The sequence below is a fragment of the Barbatula barbatula genome (assembly GCF_947034865.1).
Source record: "Barbatula barbatula genome assembly, chromosome: 3".
Lineage (NCBI taxonomy): Eukaryota > Metazoa > Chordata > Actinopteri > Cypriniformes > Nemacheilidae > Barbatula > Barbatula barbatula.
The window spans coordinates 15,137,197-15,156,624 of NC_136764.1; the positions used below are offsets into that span (position 1 = coordinate 15,137,197).

The 19,428-nt window shown below is 38.4% G+C and overlaps 3 protein-coding genes across 11 annotated transcripts in view; 2 read left to right on the forward strand and 1 right to left on the reverse strand.

The window, feature by feature from the left end:
• mpp7b (MAGUK p55 scaffold protein 7b) overlaps positions 1-3,196 on the reverse strand; it is a 42,454-nt gene extending 39,258 nt beyond the window's left edge. Inside the window, exons 1-3 of one of the 2 annotated variants that reach the window (XM_079452602.1) lie at positions 3,085-3,196; positions 2,532-2,639; positions 1,918-1,995 (exon numbers count right to left, since the gene is read on the reverse strand). In XM_079452602.1, coding sequence (XP_079308728.1) covers positions 1,918-1,945 — 28 coding nt within the window. In that variant the 5' untranslated portion in view covers positions 1,946-1,995; positions 2,532-2,639; positions 3,085-3,196. The remainder of the gene's footprint in view (positions 1-1,917; positions 1,996-2,531; positions 2,640-3,084) is intronic. The other variant, XM_079452603.1, reaches the window with a different exon arrangement.
• wacb (WW domain containing adaptor with coiled-coil b) lies at positions 3,156-13,112 on the forward strand. Of its 8 annotated transcripts, none has more exons than XM_079452604.1 (13): positions 3,156-3,451; positions 3,669-3,702; positions 4,276-4,468; positions 5,648-5,724; positions 5,864-5,979; positions 6,072-6,184; positions 6,338-6,571; positions 9,881-10,003; positions 10,244-10,386; positions 11,066-11,163; positions 11,387-11,555; positions 11,682-11,809; positions 11,912-13,112. In XM_079452604.1, exons 1-13 carry the CDS (start codon positions 3,411-3,413, stop codon positions 11,979-11,981), a joined length of 1,539 nt encoding a protein of 512 aa, XP_079308730.1. In that variant the 5' UTR covers positions 3,156-3,410; the 3' UTR covers positions 11,982-13,112. The 8 variants fall into 8 exon arrangements, with proteins under 8 accessions (XP_079308730.1, XP_079308734.1, XP_079308732.1 ...); XM_079452608.1 differs by having other exon boundaries at positions 3,187-3,413; positions 3,669-3,868; positions 11,912-13,059; XM_079452606.1 differs by having other exon boundaries at positions 3,187-3,413; positions 11,912-13,059.
• A 684-nt stretch (positions 13,113-13,796) lies between these two features.
• Positions 13,797-17,878, forward strand: bambib (BMP and activin membrane-bound inhibitor homolog b). The gene is made up of 3 exons (XM_079453534.1): positions 13,797-14,293; positions 15,955-16,236; positions 16,801-17,878. The coding sequence occupies exons 1-3, from the start codon at positions 14,218-14,220 to the stop codon at positions 17,205-17,207; spliced, it is 765 nt and encodes a 254-aa protein (XP_079309660.1). The 5' UTR covers positions 13,797-14,217; the 3' UTR covers positions 17,208-17,878.
• Positions 17,879-19,428: the final 1,550 nt, after the last annotated feature.

A 19,428-nucleotide genomic window follows, 5' to 3' on the forward strand; every position in this document is an offset into this window, starting at 1 on the left:
GCGCCTCCATTGTGGCGCAACTACAGTTACAAATGACAGTCTGTCTGTTGATCGTCCCGAAATCATTTTCGCAAGAGTGTGAGACGGAGGCGGCTTCTTATTTTTTATGCAGGAAAACCGTGGATGACATATTTCAATAACAGGATGCCACGACCGTAAAATAACAGTGAGCATACACAAAGAAGCAAAACGATGAAGGCACTTCACGGAACTCTGCTCGTTAACTTGGCGAGGACAAGCGTATTTGTCAAACCCTGGAACATGTTCAGCGTTCTGTATACCTTAACAGTGACTTTTACAAATACTATCTGGATAAACATTTTTCCTCAAGAACTCATATAGAAGTCAGCCACGGCGCATGGTCACCTGTGTTCTGTGTTGTGGGGAAGGCTCCGCGGGGTTTTTGCAGGGGCCGCTGACTGAGAAGATGTCCTCGTTATGATGACCTCATAAAATCACAAACAAATTGGCGAAAATGAAATACAAAGTTTTGTTCACTTCTCTTCTCTTCACTGTAACTACTATATATATATATATATATATATATATATATATATATATATATACTGCATGTGGCCACAACTGAATAAAAAATTAGGGGAACTCATTAACTAGTAAAATAATAGCTTATTCGTAAAACTAGGAACATACATGTGCAGGGTTCTGTAAACACCTTAACGGGAACTTTCACAAATAACAAGATATAAATTTGCACTTACCACGAAAAACCCTTGACCGAAAAAATGGAAGCTTCTCGTCAGTTATAGAGCGTTGTCGCCTGTGATCCGTGTGTATTTTTGATAGGGTTTCCTGACGCAATTATGCAGGGGTGAACGGTGAGTGACGCGCGCAGCTGACATGCTCGGTGGGCGGGGTTTCCATGCCACTCAGACAACTGAGAAATCTTTGTTGAATAAACTAGTCTGATTAAACGGATTAGTTGGACACAGGTAAACTTAATATCTTAAGTACACTCAGCATTTTAGTTGAATATACTTAGGAAAATAAGTTGAGTCAACTAAATCCTCAAATCCTTTTTTACAGTGCAGGTTGTTTGAAATTAAGTGTTTTTATGATGCGAGAGGTGCGGCTGGATGGCATCAAGTAATTTTCCTTCTTAAACTGTATTCAGTCAGATTATAAGCGACTTTGTCGCTGCATGTCGCCAGGGGTGGCGGTTCAGGTCACTATAGTGGTAAATCGCCAACAGCAAGGATCACATTACTACAAGAGCTGGAGAGGGATCACATCAGCTCTACATCTTCCTGTTGGCTGTCGCTTCCGAAAGTCGCTCTTCATTTGCATGAAGTTGAAGATTTCTCAACTGTGTCGTGTCGCTGGATACAACCTATCCAGTTGGCAACGGTTGTGACTGCTGGTGTTGCCGGAAGTCGCCAGCTCTACATTCAAATGAATGGGATCATACCGCTTTGCAAACATTTATATCCACTGTATGGACAAATGGCTGCTCAAGTCCTATTCAATTACTGTAATAATAAAGAAAAATTAAAACTAAATAATAACAAATTTAAATAACAGATTCTGTGCTGGAGAGCTTTTGTCAAAGACACTATATTAAAGAACTTAAAAGGCTCTAAAAATAATTGCCCCATCAACCCACTGAGAGATATGCAGCAACCATCTCTAAACATTGATAAAATAATTCATTCTGCTAAATTTTAGGTTGTCATAACTTGTCTTTACCTTGCTGTTACCTCTTGTTTCCAAGCAACATCTGTAGTTTTACACCTGTCATGCCCAACCGTTACAGAATTTATATAATGTTACAGAATGTATACACGAGGGCTGAGGCCAAGTCTAAAAAAGTGCTCTGCCTCTCACATATAGCCATAGTGCAGTCCCAGCTTGGAGACATATTTTCTTTTTCTTTTTCACAACATTAAACATTATACTCACCTCCTGGTCCAACGGGCGGGTTTATCATTATAACTCCGTGATATGATGCTGACACTCAGTAGATGAAAGTCCTGTGCTCTGGATAAATGAAATTACACAGAAAGACAAAATGTTAACAATATTGCCCTGTTGATAACTGTTGAGGTAATGTTTGATGCAAGCAATTTTGAAACATTTTAAATCATTAATACACACTAAACTCATGTAAATAAAAGCTTTTCTCAATATATATAATCCTAATACAGAATTACAGATCGTAATTGTGTTCTTGCAGGCACTTTCACATATGAGAATACTTCCATCTAGTGGTAAATATGAACAATGTCATCTTAATGAGTTTCACAGTGTAAAATTCTCAGTCTCAAAACAGAAACAGTTTTGCTGTGCAACATCCGTCCTCTCATACATAAGATACATTTACTTACATCTTATATGCAATTGCATTTACCTAAACATTACAGATACTTAAACATTTAAAATGCTTAATGTTCAATCTTCAATAAAACCGATTCTAATTTGCAAATAGTCACAAAGTACATATCCAGTACTATTCATATCAAACACAGTCTGCAGTAACAGTCTGCTATTACAAATATTGTTGTTATACGGCTTACCTGTCTTAAATGAGTTCTCTCCTAAAACTCCCAAACTCCAAAATGATGGAAAATGAATGTCATAAATGGTATAAGACTTCAAATGGCGTCAGCTTACATTGCGTACGACTGGAATCATCAATGTGACCCAAATAAAACAGACAAGCGGAAACATTCAATACAAGCTCAGCACGTGACCCTTTCTGTGCCTACAACAAATACACAGTAGTGACAAACAGACCAAACACATAAAACATTTACAAACCTTTTACAAAATTGAATATCTGGCGATAGCATTTTTGTTCTTGTTGGGCATAAACTAAACAAATTACACAAAATAAACAGACTCACAATAAAAGACCCCACAGTCCATAGTTCACTTGTGAACAACTGCGAAACAAACATAAATAAGCTGTGTGTGTTTGCATTACATATTTCATTAACGTGGTGCATTCCTTGACCTAAGTTACCATAAAAGTCACCTAATGTAAACATGAACTATCGACAAATCTATCCTGACACTTCATTTTTAAACAAAAAAATAAACACGGATTCTGATGACCAAATGTGTCACCTAAATTTGTAGACATCAACGTGTAATTTTGAATGCCGCATAGAAAACACAGCGCGCATCCAGCCGCGTGCACTTGTTTAGCGTTCTCAGGCTCTGCAGCTCGTGCACGTGCGGGTCACGAGCACTTTGCTCGTGCACTTGTAGGGCGCAGTCGCGAGCAAAACGAAGCGATGGACCGTCAGCTTTTTCCCGAATAGCGAAGCAGCACTGCAGCAGAGCTACTTTTACAGATATAACTGTGTTTTCGTCGACAGTAATCTGTAAAATTGCGGTAGTTCAGCTGAACTGCTCGAGTAGTAACACTTTTCCACATCCCTGCAGCATTAATGGTAATGCATGCAACGAATCCATCCAGACTCAATGATGGGTAAACATTCATTTACCTCCATCTCGCACTTGTCCGTTCATCTTTAAAGGCCTAAAGGAACCGCATATTAAATGTCTGAGAATGTTTTTAAGAAGTTAACGCGCACCTCTTAGTTTGGTTGCAAGTTGTTTTTGTTGAGTTGTAGCTACTACGTTAGCATTTTAGCTAGTTAGCCGGAGCGCAATTCGGACTGCATTAACTTTTCTGTCTTTTACAGGTGCAATGATCGAAGAGATCCTCAAGCCTACCAGGTACACGGTGAAGTATTTTATCATTAACAGTTGCTGCATCTTTGAGTGAGAAGACGACGTTGTGTCAGAAGGGTATACGCCGGCTGTAGCACTTCGGTAGCTTACCACTAGTGCTCATAGGCCTAGTTCCTGCTAGCTAACGTTTACTTCGAAATAGCTGTAACGGGTAAATATTTCCTTATAGCTCGATTTTAAGTGAAATAATGTGCCCAGGGGGTATCGTGGCTTTACATTATATATACATTTAGCTTGATAGCTTATTTCGTAGTTGGCTACATTTTTGCACAAGTAAAACGTTATAATTTAAGACACAATACCACCAGTATCAAAAGCTGTCAACACATACCAAACATTGTGTATTGACTTTGTAAGCTTTACAAACATGAAGGTAAAAACCATCAGGTTCCCTGACTAGTTTTGGTTTGTCAACATCCCATTTGAAGTCAAAAGCACAAAGTTTACATTATTTGCCGCTGAACTATTTCTAAAATAACATTATGGCATTTTACATCTGCATAGTGGCCGTAGGTTACTGTCTAGTTTGTATTTCTTAACTCAGATTGTATTTTGCAGCCTGTCAAATATCAATCAAAGAGTCACTCAGCAAATGATCATCGCCATGAGAAGATGCGAGACTCATCAGACTCCACACCACCAACTAAAATGCTGCGGCGGTCAGACAGTCCAGACAACAAGCAGAGTGATGTCACAGGACACAGCCAAACAAAAGCACTCCACCATCATCGGCCACGTGAAAGAGAAAGCGGTAAGAGTGCGTGAAAGGGGAGGTTCAGGTTGAACTTAATTCATCAAAATCCCAAAGTCGTACATGAATGAATAAACATAAACCAGTATCAGTTGAGGAGATAATTAGTTGACATGTATGTTAGGATAATACTTCTATTGTCATTCTTTTGGACATTCTAGATAGTACCTCAATTGTCATAATTCATATTTTGACTGTCATTTGCTTGAACTGATTTTATTAAAGGGCATACTGACTTTTGCAAGTATTGCATCAATTTTGACTATATGCTGCATTGAAAGACTTCACACTAAAAGTTACATTTTGACATTTGTTGGAATACATTAAAATCATAAAACACATTTATCACAGACTAGCACTGAAATGTGCAAAGGCTGAATGGGTGTAACTGATGCACTCATGTTACATTAAATCGGTTCAAATATGTTCAGATCTGTATTTGGATCATTGTTGTTTTGTTTTCAAACATGTTTTGCATCCCTGACAGAGCAAATCAGCAAAAACTATTACCAAACTAAAACCAAAACTATTGTGTTAGTATTCACTTTCAGGTCGAACATTTTGGACAGAAATACAATATACAAAGCCTGTTTGGTTTGAGAAATAATAAAAAATGTTCAATGCTTTATCATTATAAATGGTTTTAATGTTCATGCGGAAAATATGATACGACTTGTGCTTCCTTCACCTTCTTCTTCTTCCTGTAATTACCACAATCATGAGGCTACAGCAGGTGCACCGTTATGTTTATCTTTTAATCTTGACAAGTCAGAGGCCCCTAGCTTCTCAAACAAAACAAAACCAATGCGTAATGTTGTAATGGCATTTTATGTGTTGGTTTGCAGATCTTCGAAAAGCAGTGGTTATTGTAATGTGTTCTGAAAATACACGGTTGTGATTATACTTTATTTAATCTGAGCAGAAATAGGAGTAAAAACATGAGGCCTAAGAATTTGTGTAGTGTCTTGCTGGTCATATAATTAGGAATTCATTGGAAAGTGCAGCTCATCTTGTCATGATGCCATGTTTCCACAGTACAGCCACAGGACTGTCAATTTATGCCTATAGACCAACAGCCCAGTGTGTTAATAAGCAGTGCAGAAGTCTGATTCGCTTTAGAAAATTAAATTAAGCTTAATAAACTTTGATCATCTGTTTGCTAAACTTATTATTTTTCAGGTGTCAGTTCTTCTCCACAAGAAAACTCTCATCATATCTCCAGTTCTCACCCGAATCCCAACAGAACTTCAGAAAAGGTAGGTTTAAAATCTATTAGTTGCTGGATTGTCTATGATACAATCATTCCTGTTTAAAGCCCTCTTTAATGAAAATAAGGTGTATATCCTGGAAGATCTGTTCCTGTTTATAAACGTAAAGGTTTCCTGTTTGTTGCAGCCGCGTGACCCAGCAGATGATTGGTCGGAGCATATCAGTTCCTCTGGGAAGAAGTACTACTATAACTGTAGGACAGAGGTCTCTCAGTGGGAAAAACCTAAAGAATGGCTGGAGAGGTGAAATGTTTGGCATATTTGCTAACTGACTCTGATTCTCTGCTTGACTTGGACCCCAAACATCCTTGACCCCAAACATTGCATTTACACAGAGAACAGAAGCAGAGAGATGGTGTTAAGACTGTCGTCAACAGCTTTCCCAAAGACAGAGATTACAGACAAGAGGCGATGCAGGCCAGTTCCACAAGTGCCCTCAGTAGTGCAAGTAAGCATGAAATCTTCAGAACCACATTCTTTGGGGATCCTTCAAGTGATATGAGTTTTATAAAAAAAGGCAGGTTAAAGTTTACATTTAGGACTGTTTTAGTCAAGTGATTTTAACACTCGTTGTGTGATTTCTCACAATCCTATTCATCAGAATCTACTCTAGCGGAAAAGCCGTTATCAAACTCTTCTTACTCCCAGCCTTTGCCCGTAAACCCCTCCAGCACATCCAGCTCCTCGTCCTCGAATGTGCCTGTATCTCCTGCCCTGCAGGCCTCAGCCTCTACTCTCCTCCAGGACCCAGCACTCCTCCGACAGCTGCTGCCTGCATTACAGGCCACCCTGCAGATGAATCACGGCAATGTGGACATGAGCAAAATTAATGAAGGTGAGGATATCCAAGCCTAGTTTATTCTGAATGAATTGCTTTTATACTGTTTTGAATGTATAGATCTGCAAAATATTTTATTTATCAACAAAAAACTTATAGCATGTAGTCTGGACCTAATTACAGTGTATTCTGGCAAATAACTTATAAACATAAAACAATTTTTAATTACTGTATTGGATATTATATCGTTTACTAAAACTCTCGTAGAACTTCAAATGTATAAATTATTCCGGTCAAAAATTACTATAGAGAGGGTTTTCCCGTTTCATAAAGTTTTAGCAATTTCTATAAACAAGACAAATTACTATAACTGAATGCAAAAAGCTTTTCTGTCCTTTAAAATGTCGCTGTTGCTGTCTCTGAAGTCTCTGAACCAAATGAGATATGCTCATAAAGGCATGCCATTAGAACTGTGGGGTTATCTTTTAAAAGCTAGAGGACACATGAGATTTTACATGATTTATATGACAAATCAAATTTAAAGGAATAATTCACCCCTAAAAACATCTCTCATCATTTACTCACCATATCTAATATACAGTTTGGGCCATAAATATTTGGACAGAAGCACAGTTTTTGTTATTTAAGCTGTCTATCAAAATGTTTTTGAATTAAAGTTTTATAATGTATATTGTCAAAGTGCACACTCTGTTTTATTTAGTGTATTTATCCCTTTGATCCCCTTTCTCAAGGGACCAAAGGTAATTGGGCAGTTGAATCAAAGCTTTTTTTTAAGGGATGGGCTTTTCCTTTCTCCTTTAATTTTTTCATAAATGAAGCATGGTAAAGGTCTGGAGTTAATTCTACGTGTGGTGTTTGCATTTGGGAGCTGTTGCTCATCATTGGGGTTCAGGGAGATCTCCATGCGAGTGAAACAGATCATAGTTAGATTGCAAAAACACCACAAATACATCAGAAAGATGCCAGGAACATTCAAAGCGGCCAAATCAACAATTTGATACATTCTGAGAAAAAAAACACAACTCTGAGCTCAGCAAACCAAAATATATCAATATCAGAAATATAAATAAAAATATCCCATATGAGATCAATGTGGTGGATGATGACATTATCCTCTCCAAAACACATTCACAACATCCAGACAAGTGAAGAACAATCTCCTAAAGGCAAATATGTCAATGTTTGTCAATCAATTCATTAAAGAGAATATAAGGAAAACACAGAGGGTTAATAAGGTGCAAATGCCTCAAGGATAGAATTAGGGATGCACCGAAATTAAAATTCTTGGCCGAAAAAGAGGAAACCCAGGGCCCGAAAACCGAAACACTGAAATAAATTATGCCAATTATTAGTACCATGGCATTTATGGCTATGACCTTGTACTAACTTTACTAAAATCAAGGCATTGCAATTGCCTAAATTAATATTAAAGTTTCAAAGAATAAATCAATTACAAATTATGCAAATATTTATTTAGCAACAATGCACAGTATAAAATAAAATTCAAACTTAAATGGACTTCAGACAGATAACCATCAAGCTATTGAGCGGTTGACCTTGTCATCTGCCTGACATTTTAGAAAGATTTGAGTTAGTGTATTTAAATTGGGCCAGTGCATATATAAACTTTTTCAAATAAATATATATCTAGCAGAAATATGGCTACAATCTTATAGTCACATATATAGAAGCATAAGAACAGAATAGACTACCTATTATTTGAGGCATCTTCTTGCAGGATTTCACTGAACATATCAGACAGCGAGGGTGCACGTCTCTCTGAACCAGACGAGGGACGAGTGTTTTTTTTCTCCACTCTGATTTCCTTCTCCTGCACTTTGCGCTTCTCCGTCTGCACGCGGGGTCCGCGATGACCTACTTGCAATACGATTGATGTGATTCGCGCCAGTTGAAAAATCTGAACTTTGGCGAAAATTCGCGCCGCATTAACCAATCAGGAGCTTGCTCTAGTAGGGCCGTGAGCGAGCGGCAGAAGCCCCTCCCATAACGCAAATTCGCGTCTGTAATGAAGCGAATTTCACGCGCGAATGATGCGAGTAAACTCAGTGTTCAAGCGTCCAACTACACGCGATTTACAGCGTTTGGTGTGAACACTCTATAAGAGTATATACGAGATTTACTGAAATACGCCCACACCGCAGACTTGTCGCTTCAGACAAGCACGTGCAGGTCGCGGATTCTGTTTGCGTCATCACATCATTTCGGCCGTATTGTTTCGATGATAAAGGTCTTACGGGCCGAAACCGAAAATGCCCTTTCGGTGGCCGAATATTCGGTGCATCCCTAGATAGGATGGGTAGATTAGACTTCTAAAATAGCAGAATAAACTCTAAAGCATTGGAGAGATCAAATTAATATCAGCCAGCATAAGACTGAAAAGAATAAGAGATGAAGACAATATATTCAGTTAAATAGTGGTCAGGCAGTTTGATTCTATTTCCATGCATGACTTCCTCCGGCACTGGGTCACTGTTTTATTTTGGTGATGTAACAGCAGACCGAAGCATCAGGATTAATTCTTCACTAGTCTGGGTGTTGTGAAGGTGTTTTTCTTTATCATGGAGAGGATAACATCATCCACCACTTTTCTCATACGCCCAGGATATATTAGTTGATGAGCTCAGTTGTATTTTTCTCAGAATGTACTAAATTGTTGATTTGGCTGCTCTTAATGTTCCTGGCATCTTTCTGATGGATTTGTTGTGTTTTTTCAATCTAACTATGGTCGGTTTCACTCGTATGGAGATCTTCCAGAACCCCATGATGTGGGTTCACATCAACAGCTTCCAAATACAAACACCACACGTAGAATCAACTCCAGACCTTTAACATGCTTCATTTATGAAGAAATTATGCAAGGAAAAGCCCATCCATGTTAATAAAACAGCTTCTGATTCAACTGTCCAATTACTTTAGGACCCTTGAAAAAGGGGTGAGCTTCATATTAAACTGCTGTAATTCCTAAAGCCTTTGGCTAATCTAGATGTGAATACACTCTAAATAAAGCTGAGATTGTGCACTTTATGAAAATATACATTATAAAACTAACTCGAATACACTTTGATACAAAATGTGCTTCTGTCCAAATATTTATGGATCTAACTGTATATGTCTTAATTTCTTAAACTTCAGAACACAACATAATGGAATATCCCAAAACCTTGATATTTACTGTTTGCAACATATGTTTTATCTTTTAAAAATGTACAGTAAGCTAAAACAGTTGCTTGATGTTAACCTGACACTGCTTTCAGTTTGTCTGACCTCATTGACTGTGTGTGTGTGTGTGTGTGTGTATCTTTTCTATCTTTGTGTTCTTCCAAGTTCTCACAGCTGCTGTCACACAAGCTTCCTTACAGTCTATGCTTCATAAACTTCTCACTGCTGGACCGTCTGCTTTCAACGTCACTACTCTGCTTTCCCAAGCTGCTCAGCTGTCCACACAAGGTATGGCTGAAGTCCAGTCCCCCCTCCACACCTCTGCTAACTGATGTTGTGCTGCAGTTCAACTAATGCACACATAATGTTTAGGTCACTTTTGTAGTTTTGGCAAATTGCACAATAGTATAGAAATAAGACATTGCCAAAAGTATATTGTTTATCTGCCTGGGGTAGGTTGTTATATTGCACAGTAATACTGCATACATGTGATCAGTGCATTTTTCTCACCATTTCGCTAATAAACAGCACAACAGTCCGGACAGTCTCCAATGTCATTAGCATCAGATGCTTCTTCGCCGAGGTCATATGTGTCTCCTAGAGTCAGCACACCTCAGACCAATGCTTCGAAACCCCTGCACAGCTCTGCATCACTCTCTTCACAACCAAAGGTTAGTGCTGTGAGCTTTTCTATTAAAGTACCTGTGAACCTGAAATTTCTTGCGTATTTTGATGCATTTCCGAGTGAAATTTTGAATGAGAAAAATAGTGGCTTTGGCTTTCATCTTTCTTTGCGATTTGATTGGATGTATAAAAACAGCCGTTGCATTTTGGAATGAAATTGATAGTTGAAGGGGAGGATTAAATGGATTCTCTGCACAAGCCATCTAACATATGGTATCTTAAATGAATAGTCATTACCTAACATACGATATCTTAGATTAAATTGTCATCACAGGACGGAAGTGCATTTTTAGATTTTAACTAAAGATTATGAGGGCACACATTAACAAACTATTTACAATAAACTCTGCAATATTTCATGAAAAAATAGGCATTGTAATGTTAAATTTCACTTGGACTTTAAGAGTATACACCTTGGCCTTGTTTGATGGCAAGCAATTGTTATCTGTTGGTCAAGCCAAAAATTCCATTATTGTTTTCCTAGTGATACATTTTTTTTATACATTTTTGAGAGAAAGTGCTGTTTCCTTACAATAAATGCTACTTATTTTATACTTCATTGCACCAAGCTTCACTCAGTTATATGAAAGCTGTTAATTTATTCTGTGTTGGTGTTTTTATTTGGTGCCTCTTAGCTTAGATGTAAACTGTTGTTCTTTTTTTCAGGTTAGTGCATCAAACCAGAGACCAGGATCAACAGCCCAGCAGTCCACAAACTCTGAAAAAAACTTGGAATTTAGTGATCCCCGTCTTCAGAGGCAAATGTACGGCTGTCTTTTAAGGTTTAAAATGTCTTAACATAGTATTAAATGACCACTTTGTTTCTTATGAACTTAAACATTGGCAGCAACATACCAGATTTTGTGTTAGTGCGCCATCTACTGGTTCACTGAGGAAGTGCATTTTAGTCTGCACTTGTAAAGCAAATAAAGATATGATATGTGAGGGAGAGATGATATATTGGTGCCGTTTCTTTTGTTTTTACAGCAGTCAAGAGAGTTTGTCTGGCTCTAATGGCAATTCAGCCATCAGCATTCCTTCATTAAGCACCACCTCTCGAACCCAAAGCACTTTCACCCCTTCTCTAGCATTGCACTTTGATGAAAATCTCATCAAGCATGTTCAAGGCTGGCCTTCGGAACATGTAGAGAAGCAGGTGCAAGCATGTTTTTTTTTATATCTTTTGCCGTTTCATATTTTTATGCACAGTACAATAGTCGATCTGGTTACGATTATTAATCTGGGTTTCATCTCTGCTTAATCTCACTTTTTTGTTACTAAGGTGTCACGGTTGCGTGAGGATATCCACAACATGGGAACCCTCTATATGTCAGAGATCTGCACTGAGATGAAAAATCTTCGCTCTTTAGTGCGAGTGTGTGAAATCCAGGCCACTTTGAGAGAGCAAAGGTCGTGAAATACTAATTATTAATCAATCTGCTTAACTGACATGTACAATTAAAATGAAATAACATTTCATGAAGCTGATTGTCAGTATTTTTCTTCACACAGGATTCTGTTTTTGCGACAACAGATTAAAGAACTTGACAAACTGAAGAATCAAAATTCCTTCATGGTTTGAGAGACCTGTCTAATGCTTATGACAGTCTCTCTCCAAACAAGTCCAGCAATTGGCTGTTTGGACCCCTGCTCTTGGCCCGAGCCCTCACAATTGCAGTTCAGCTACAGGCTGCATTGTATGATATGGGACCGAGAAAAGATGAGCTGACAAAAGTGCTTATCCAGCCAACATGAAGCCCTGAGGCCGTAGATAAATTTGAATATCCTTTAATGTACATCACTTTACCATTCTCAAATCTACTGGCGATACATTCAGAGAAATATTCTCCAACCCTGAGTGACAAGTGAGGAATCATGTATTGGCTCTTGTGATTCATGTGCTGCTTTTTCATAAGATTATGCTTGTTTATGGATTAAAACATTTTGTCGCACCAAGGGTCTATTATACAACCAATCTCACCTAAAGAAGCAAATTGGGTGCCAAGCTTTTTTGAATTAATAGTAGGCACTTAAAAGCTTCTGATGTGATAGACACATTTTCTGAGTTGGTGGCCCATGGTTATAGGGTTTTTCACTGTCTGCCTCTGATTTCTGGTTTCACTGTCTGACTGTTTTTTTGTTATTATTTTGGTTTGTTTGTATTTACTTGGCTGTACATGGACTTGAGTTTAGCCATTCCCTGGTTGCCCATGTTTAAAGGAAGATGCAGTGAGAGGAATCACTTGTTGCACATCAGAATTGCATTCTTCAAGGACTGAGGATTGGGCTGTCACGCAGACTTGCAGGGACATGTTAGGAGAACCTTTCCTTTCTCAGCTTTTACACAAAATAACGTGATCCAGACTTTAAGAAGTCCGTAAGCTTTTAGTCAACCGGTCAATTAGTTTTTTACGAGGATGAAAAAAATATTGCAGATACAGTGATTCCTCTTCGATGTTTGCAGTATCATTCATAGTTTCTGCTCTTGTTGTCCTCTCTACCCTCACTGCCTTCCAATGTGGGGTTTAAACGTAGACCAATTGAAATGATTTAGACTGTGTAAATGGAGTTCACTCTCTGATTAGAGATGGGTATGTTGCTTTGTATATGGTTTCTACAAGTTAGAGGAAATAAAACATTTACCACAATATGTTTGCCACATGTTTCTTTTTGGCTGGTTTAATAACGTCATTAAATAAACTGGTAGTTTGTGTGTGTCCGCCCTCTTGTGGTTGAGTTTGGATATTGACAGTTCGAGGAAAAGACTGGCCAATGTGTCTAGACTCTAGACATTGTATCATTTTTAAATGTCTTTAGAATTAATAATAATGACGTACGTTTGTCGTGGTAGGGTAGGTTATTGGGACAATTGTTTCGGTTAAAATACCATTTGATTTGCGGCTCTTAAAAAAGCTCGTTACAAAAGTAGGCCTATATGTAATGAATCTAACCAAAAATTTAACTAAGTTTGTGGTAATTAAAAGAAGAAAAGAGCCGAAATTATATTTATGAAGAGGTGTTAAAAGCATTGATACGTAGTCTGTGCGGAAATATGCTAATGAATCAATGTTTTTTTACATGATACATTTGTTATACACGTAAAACTCCATGGAAAACAAGACCGGAAGACATGCAGTGTTTTTTCAGGATTTTCGATATTTATTTCTTGGCTACCTAAATTCCTATAGGCTGTGTCTTAATCCGTTAATGATATTCTTTTACTTCCTATCCGCTATAATATCCCAACAACCAAAACATTTACAGTTCTCGTTAAAACAGAATATTCCTGTTGCAACCATTAAATCAGAGCTTATGTAATTGTTTTTGTCATGGCATTTAACTTGATTTCAGTATTTCTTAGTTTTATATTATTTTCTATAACTGAACATATTCTACCAGAACAAGAGACGTATCATCCGCCTACGGTCACATGGTGAGGCAGTCGTCGCAACTTTATGTATGTCAGTGGACAAGCCCCACTGGCCCATTGACTCTAATAGGAGGAGCTGGACTCATTCTCAACTCTTCAAGCGAAGTGTATACGTACGTTATTGTCCGCGTGAGACTCTCGCGTGCACACGAAAAGAAATGGATTTTGCATAATGCTGGATTTTTATCTTTATTCAAAAACTGCACGTCAGAGATAGCTATCTGAAAGTCTTCGAGAGCCGCGGGGACCGAGACACGATGTGACGTTTCCATCCCAAAATCCAACGCCAGAACTGAACAGTGCGCGTCGGGCAAACTTTCGGACAGTAGCACGGTCATATCGGGTGTGAATTCCGTGTCGATGGGAGTGTGAAACGGATACATCTAGTATGGAGCGGCACAGCAGTCTCGTTTCCATTTGGCTTCAGCTCGAGCTGTGCGCGATGGCTGTTCTCCTCACGAAAGGTGAGTGTCTCATAATACAGAAACGTATACACGTAAGTTAAAATGAATCAATGATGACTATTATAACAAACTAACAGCGTAGTTACAAGAAGCCCCAGAAATGTATACATGTTGAATACGTCAGTATTCTGCTGTGTTATTGTTTTACTCTCTGTATTGACTCTTGTAACATACGATCAGAAGTTCTTTGACCTAATTTGTCATTTAATTGTATTTCTAAAGCATGGTTTACAGCAAAAATAAGTCTTTTAAATTCTGAAAGCATTTATTCATATCACACCAGTCCTCAGGTCTTTAAACTGGCTACCAGTTACATATAGAATAGATTTAAAAGTTTTATTACTGGTATATAAATCGTTCAATGGCCTAGGACCTCAATACATTGCAGATATGCTCATTGAATACAGACCCAAAAGAACAACAGGATCATCAGCTAGAAATACCAAGGGTTCACTCTAAGCAATGAGAGTCTGCATTTAGCTATTATGTGAGCCGCAGCTGGAACCAGCTTCCAGAAGAGATCAGATGTGCTGCCACAGTAGTCACATTCAAATCCAGACTCAAAACTAGGGATGGGCGGATCGATCCTAAAGTATCGATACTTTCGATACTAGCGTTGTATCAAAAAGATCGATTCTCAATTAGAAGTATCGATCCTATCTGTTTTTTTTTTGTTGTGATTTTGTGATACTTTAATAACAGTAGTACGCCATATATTCTTGAAATATTTACTTAAATAGGAACTGCAATGGGAACTACTTCTTCCGTTGTATCTCCGCTTGTCAAGACAGTGTTCTGTTCGCTCACTCTGTTTAAGGCAAGCAAGCACGTGTGACGCGAAGTTAAAGAGTGCGTGGCTGCGGTCATGACTGAAAGAAAAAGAAGCATAATCTGGAGATCATAATCATAATCTAACCCATGAAGAGGAGAATGTCAACATTTAATTGTTTCATCTCAAAAACATAAAGGGAAGAAAAAAGTCTGTGTGACGTGAATTTGTTATATAGCCTACAGTGTTATCTTTGTTTATTTAATTAATAATGTTCAGTATTTTTTAATAAATGTAAAAAAAATGTCCATTGCAGTTTTATTTAATATGAATGATGATGGCTATCAAAAAACTATATAAAATCCCTCACATAAAAACATTTCATTCTAGTATCGGTATCGGTATCGATATCGACGATACTTGTCTTGAAAGTACTTGGTATCGGATCGGAAAGAAAAAAATTGGTATCGCCCATCCCTACTCAAAACACATCTGTTTAACTTTGCATTTAATGAATGTGCACTGTGCCCCTGACCGCCCAACTGTTTGTGCTGTACTTTATTTTATTTAGTTTCTATTCTAAACTGTATTTTATTAGATTTTTTATTCGTAACTGGTTACAGTTTATCTTTCTTATTTCTTCACTGTTCTATCAAATGTATATTTTTAATTTCTTCTATGTAAAGCACTTTGAATTACCATTGTGTATGACATGTGCTATATAAATAAACTTGCCTTGCCTTGCCTCAAAGAACATTAAAATGATAAATTATATAAACTCATTCTTAACATGGGTTGGTTGTTTTCAGTCGTATGTAAACACTGTAGTGACTCTCACTGTTCCTATAAAAGTAAACTGGGCGAGAATTTAACTTCTCATTTGTTTTAACAGGAGAAATAAGGTGTTACTGCGATGCTCCCCATTGCGTGGCTACCGGTTACATGTGCAAGTCGGAGCTCAACGCCTGTTTCACACGCATCCTAGACCCTCAGAGCACCAAGTCTCCTCTCTCTCACGGTTGTTACGACCCTGTGCTGAACTCTGGAAACATTTGCCATCCAGAGTCAACCTATGATACCATGCATGGCCCAGCCACACTGCAGTGTTGCCATGAAGATATGTGTAACTACAGAGGCCTGCAAGATCTCACACACTCCAGAGTAGAAAGTCATGGTATGCGAATGTTTTATCCAAATAAAGAGTCTTTGTTTATTTAGTGCTAGTGACCGATAAATCTTTATTTTAAGATGATCTGCTTCAAAACAACCACCTGATATAAGCAATCAATAACCTTGTTAATGGATAGTGCAGAAAGTTCACAATTGTTCGCCATTCATATTGGTTTAGTGGCTAATACGTATGAATTCATTTAATCCAGTTCACACATTTCTTAATCTGCTTTCCCCTTTTGGAGTCTCATTTGAAATAAATCATTTATATTAGTCTATCTGGAGTTTTGCAAAAAACCTGTATTGATCAACCAGTTGTTTCATCTACAAGTTACCAAACAAGGTAACAAAATGTTATAACACTAGAAATAACATTAAGATCTAACTGCTGCGTGATTTACGTCGCATTAGAAACTTCAATAATCCGTAACTGAACTGAACTGAACATGACTCCCCAGAATCTCCTTTACATTTGTGTTTGGTAAATAAAACTACTGTGATGCAAGGAGTCTCTCCGTGCTGTCTATAATGTCTACATAAAAACCCAACATTCTCTGTTCTTATTCAGACAGAAAAACCGACGGCAGCCGTCATGTGATTGCACGACTACAGGAAATCCCCTCCTCCAAGGAGGTTTGGTTCCGTGCCGCCGTCATCACCGTGCCAATCGCTGGTGGCCTTATCTTGATGCTTCTCATCATGTTGGCGCTGCGCATGCTCCGCAGCGAAAATCGCAGGCTGAAGCAACAGCATCGAGAGATGCTCTCCCGCCTTCACTACAGCTTCCACGGCCAACACCTCTCCAAGGGTCACGTGGCCAAGCTGGACTTAGAGTGCATGGTTCCTGTGGGAGGCCATGAGAACTGCTGCCTGACCTGCGACAAGACTCGGCAGTCTGACCTTAGCAGTCAGAGAATTCTGTCATTGGTCAACTGGGGAAAATACAGCGGACGGGGCAAACTAGAGTTTGTCTGATAGCTCTGGAGTTTGTTTACCTTCTTGGATCTGGAAGGGACTTGAATAGCTAAGACTTTTTATAAGGACCTTTCTAAAGGACCCTACTGCCAACGAGAAATAAAAAGACACTTGAAAGCACTAACCGTATGGTTGTTGCTCTAGAAGCACTTTATTTGAATTAGACGCTTGAGGAGATGATGGACTGTGTGTATTATAGACCTTAGAGACGTGGCTTCGTTCTGGTATCCTTTCTTATCACCGAAGGATTCCAAAAATATATTTTTGTTTGAGAATTTGCACTTTTTGTATAAATAAACTAAGGTTGATTTGCTTTAGTTGTGGTTGTAGACAATGGGGTCAAGTGAAACTCAACTGGCAGAGCATTGCGATGGCAAGGTCATGGGTTCGACACCCAGAGAGAAAATTAATTCAACAATTGCATAGGACCTTGAACACAAAAGAAGATATTTTGAAAAATGTTGGTAACAGAAAACCGTTGGTCCCCATTTTCTTGCATTGGTTTTGTGTTCATACAATAGCAGTGAATGGGGACCAACCATTTTAATCACCAACCCTTTTCAAAATATCTTGTTTTGCAAAAGAAAGAAAATCACACAGGTTTAAAATGACAATAGTGTAAGTAGTGATAGTAACTTGTGTTCAATGTAAATAATACATTTTCAACAAGGAATCAATTTAGTATTGTCATCTTTGATCTCAAAACTCTCAACACTTGTTTTTGCTGAAGTTTTGACACCACATTGGGTAGTACCGTGAGACCGAGCTGCAGGAAAGCAGACTAGTTTTGCACGATCTTGACAAGCTCATTATCCCCAGAGGGAGAAGTCTTTGCTAATGTATCAGCATGTCAACACGTGCACAGTAGCAAGCGCATTGGAATCATTAGCAGTAGCATGAGGGCACGTCAGTGTAATGTGGGAGCTATTACAATCATGTCTTGTTTTACAGTAGCGCTACACTTCTGACTGACTCAGCCTGGAAACTCTTTCCCAGGCTCAAACCCCTTCACAGTTACCGCTGGCTGAGTGGGCTTCCTTGGAAAGAGGTTTGATGGGGCAACTGATCATCTATATAAACATAGCATCTCACACTATTTATTGGTAATTCAGCTAGGCTGAAGTTAGGTGTGGTTGACACTGGTTTCCAATAATGCAGTTAGATTTTTTATTGGTGCTTGTTGGTCTGTTTTCTCTTTCCAGTGCAGTGGGTCCTAAAATACTCTTATAAATAATCCCTTATGACAGTGCAGCATTTCTTAACTTCTGATTTGTTGTTTCCTCACAAAGCAGTTTTTATATACGAGGTGGCACAGGAAATGTAGTCGATGCACTGGAGGAAAAAACACATGCTGTCCTTTAACGTTTTATTCCGTTCTAGTCTTAACGGTTTCTTTCATACACCTCTTAAATTTGTCCTTGTGCACTTTCCAAATCATCACAGGGCTGCACACTCGGACTCTGGCTCAATGCACAAGAAGCTAACAGTTATTGTTGGCCCTTGAAGGAGAATGCAAGCTTTACTGCAGTGAATGGAATAAAAGACATGTTTCTTTGACAGTAATAACAGGGAACTTCATCCGTGCCCCACTTATATGTTAAAACACAGGCTCTCCGTTGGTTAAATGTGCATTTTTGCAGAGGTTAACATCAGGACATCTTTTCTTTTCGCCTTTTTTGTGGGCTCTGCTTATTCCAGACATAGTTTATAAAGTTGCAAAATCCAAGTTTAGGAAAAATAATCATTTCTGGGGGTTTTATATTTGGGTAAGTGTTTAAACTTCTCAGAATCCATGATCAAATTTTTATATATTTATGAAGTTCTCCATTAGTAATGCAAATGTTTATGAGCTGTTAACAATAGACGTCAGCATGTTTCATACATGCAGTGCATTCTCATCCTCTCAAGTGGTGTGTAAAAATGCGCTGCTCGAACATGTCAGATAATATCAAAGTGTTTTAGTAAGAGTCTTAGAAACTGGAGGGAGTCCAGTGTCCCGGCAGACAAATATAACTGTAATGTTTTAAGAAAAACTAGCAAGACACAATAACCTAGCATAATAAAAAAAGACAGATTTTTCAGCTCTGAGGTTTGTTCTTTATATGCATTGCACAACATTAAATGACAGAGAGTTTGCGGTTGATGTTTCTGGAATGGAGAGTTGTCAGATTTTGTAGGGGGGTGGCAATGTCTCGGGCCGTCAACCTTTCAAGACTCCCTC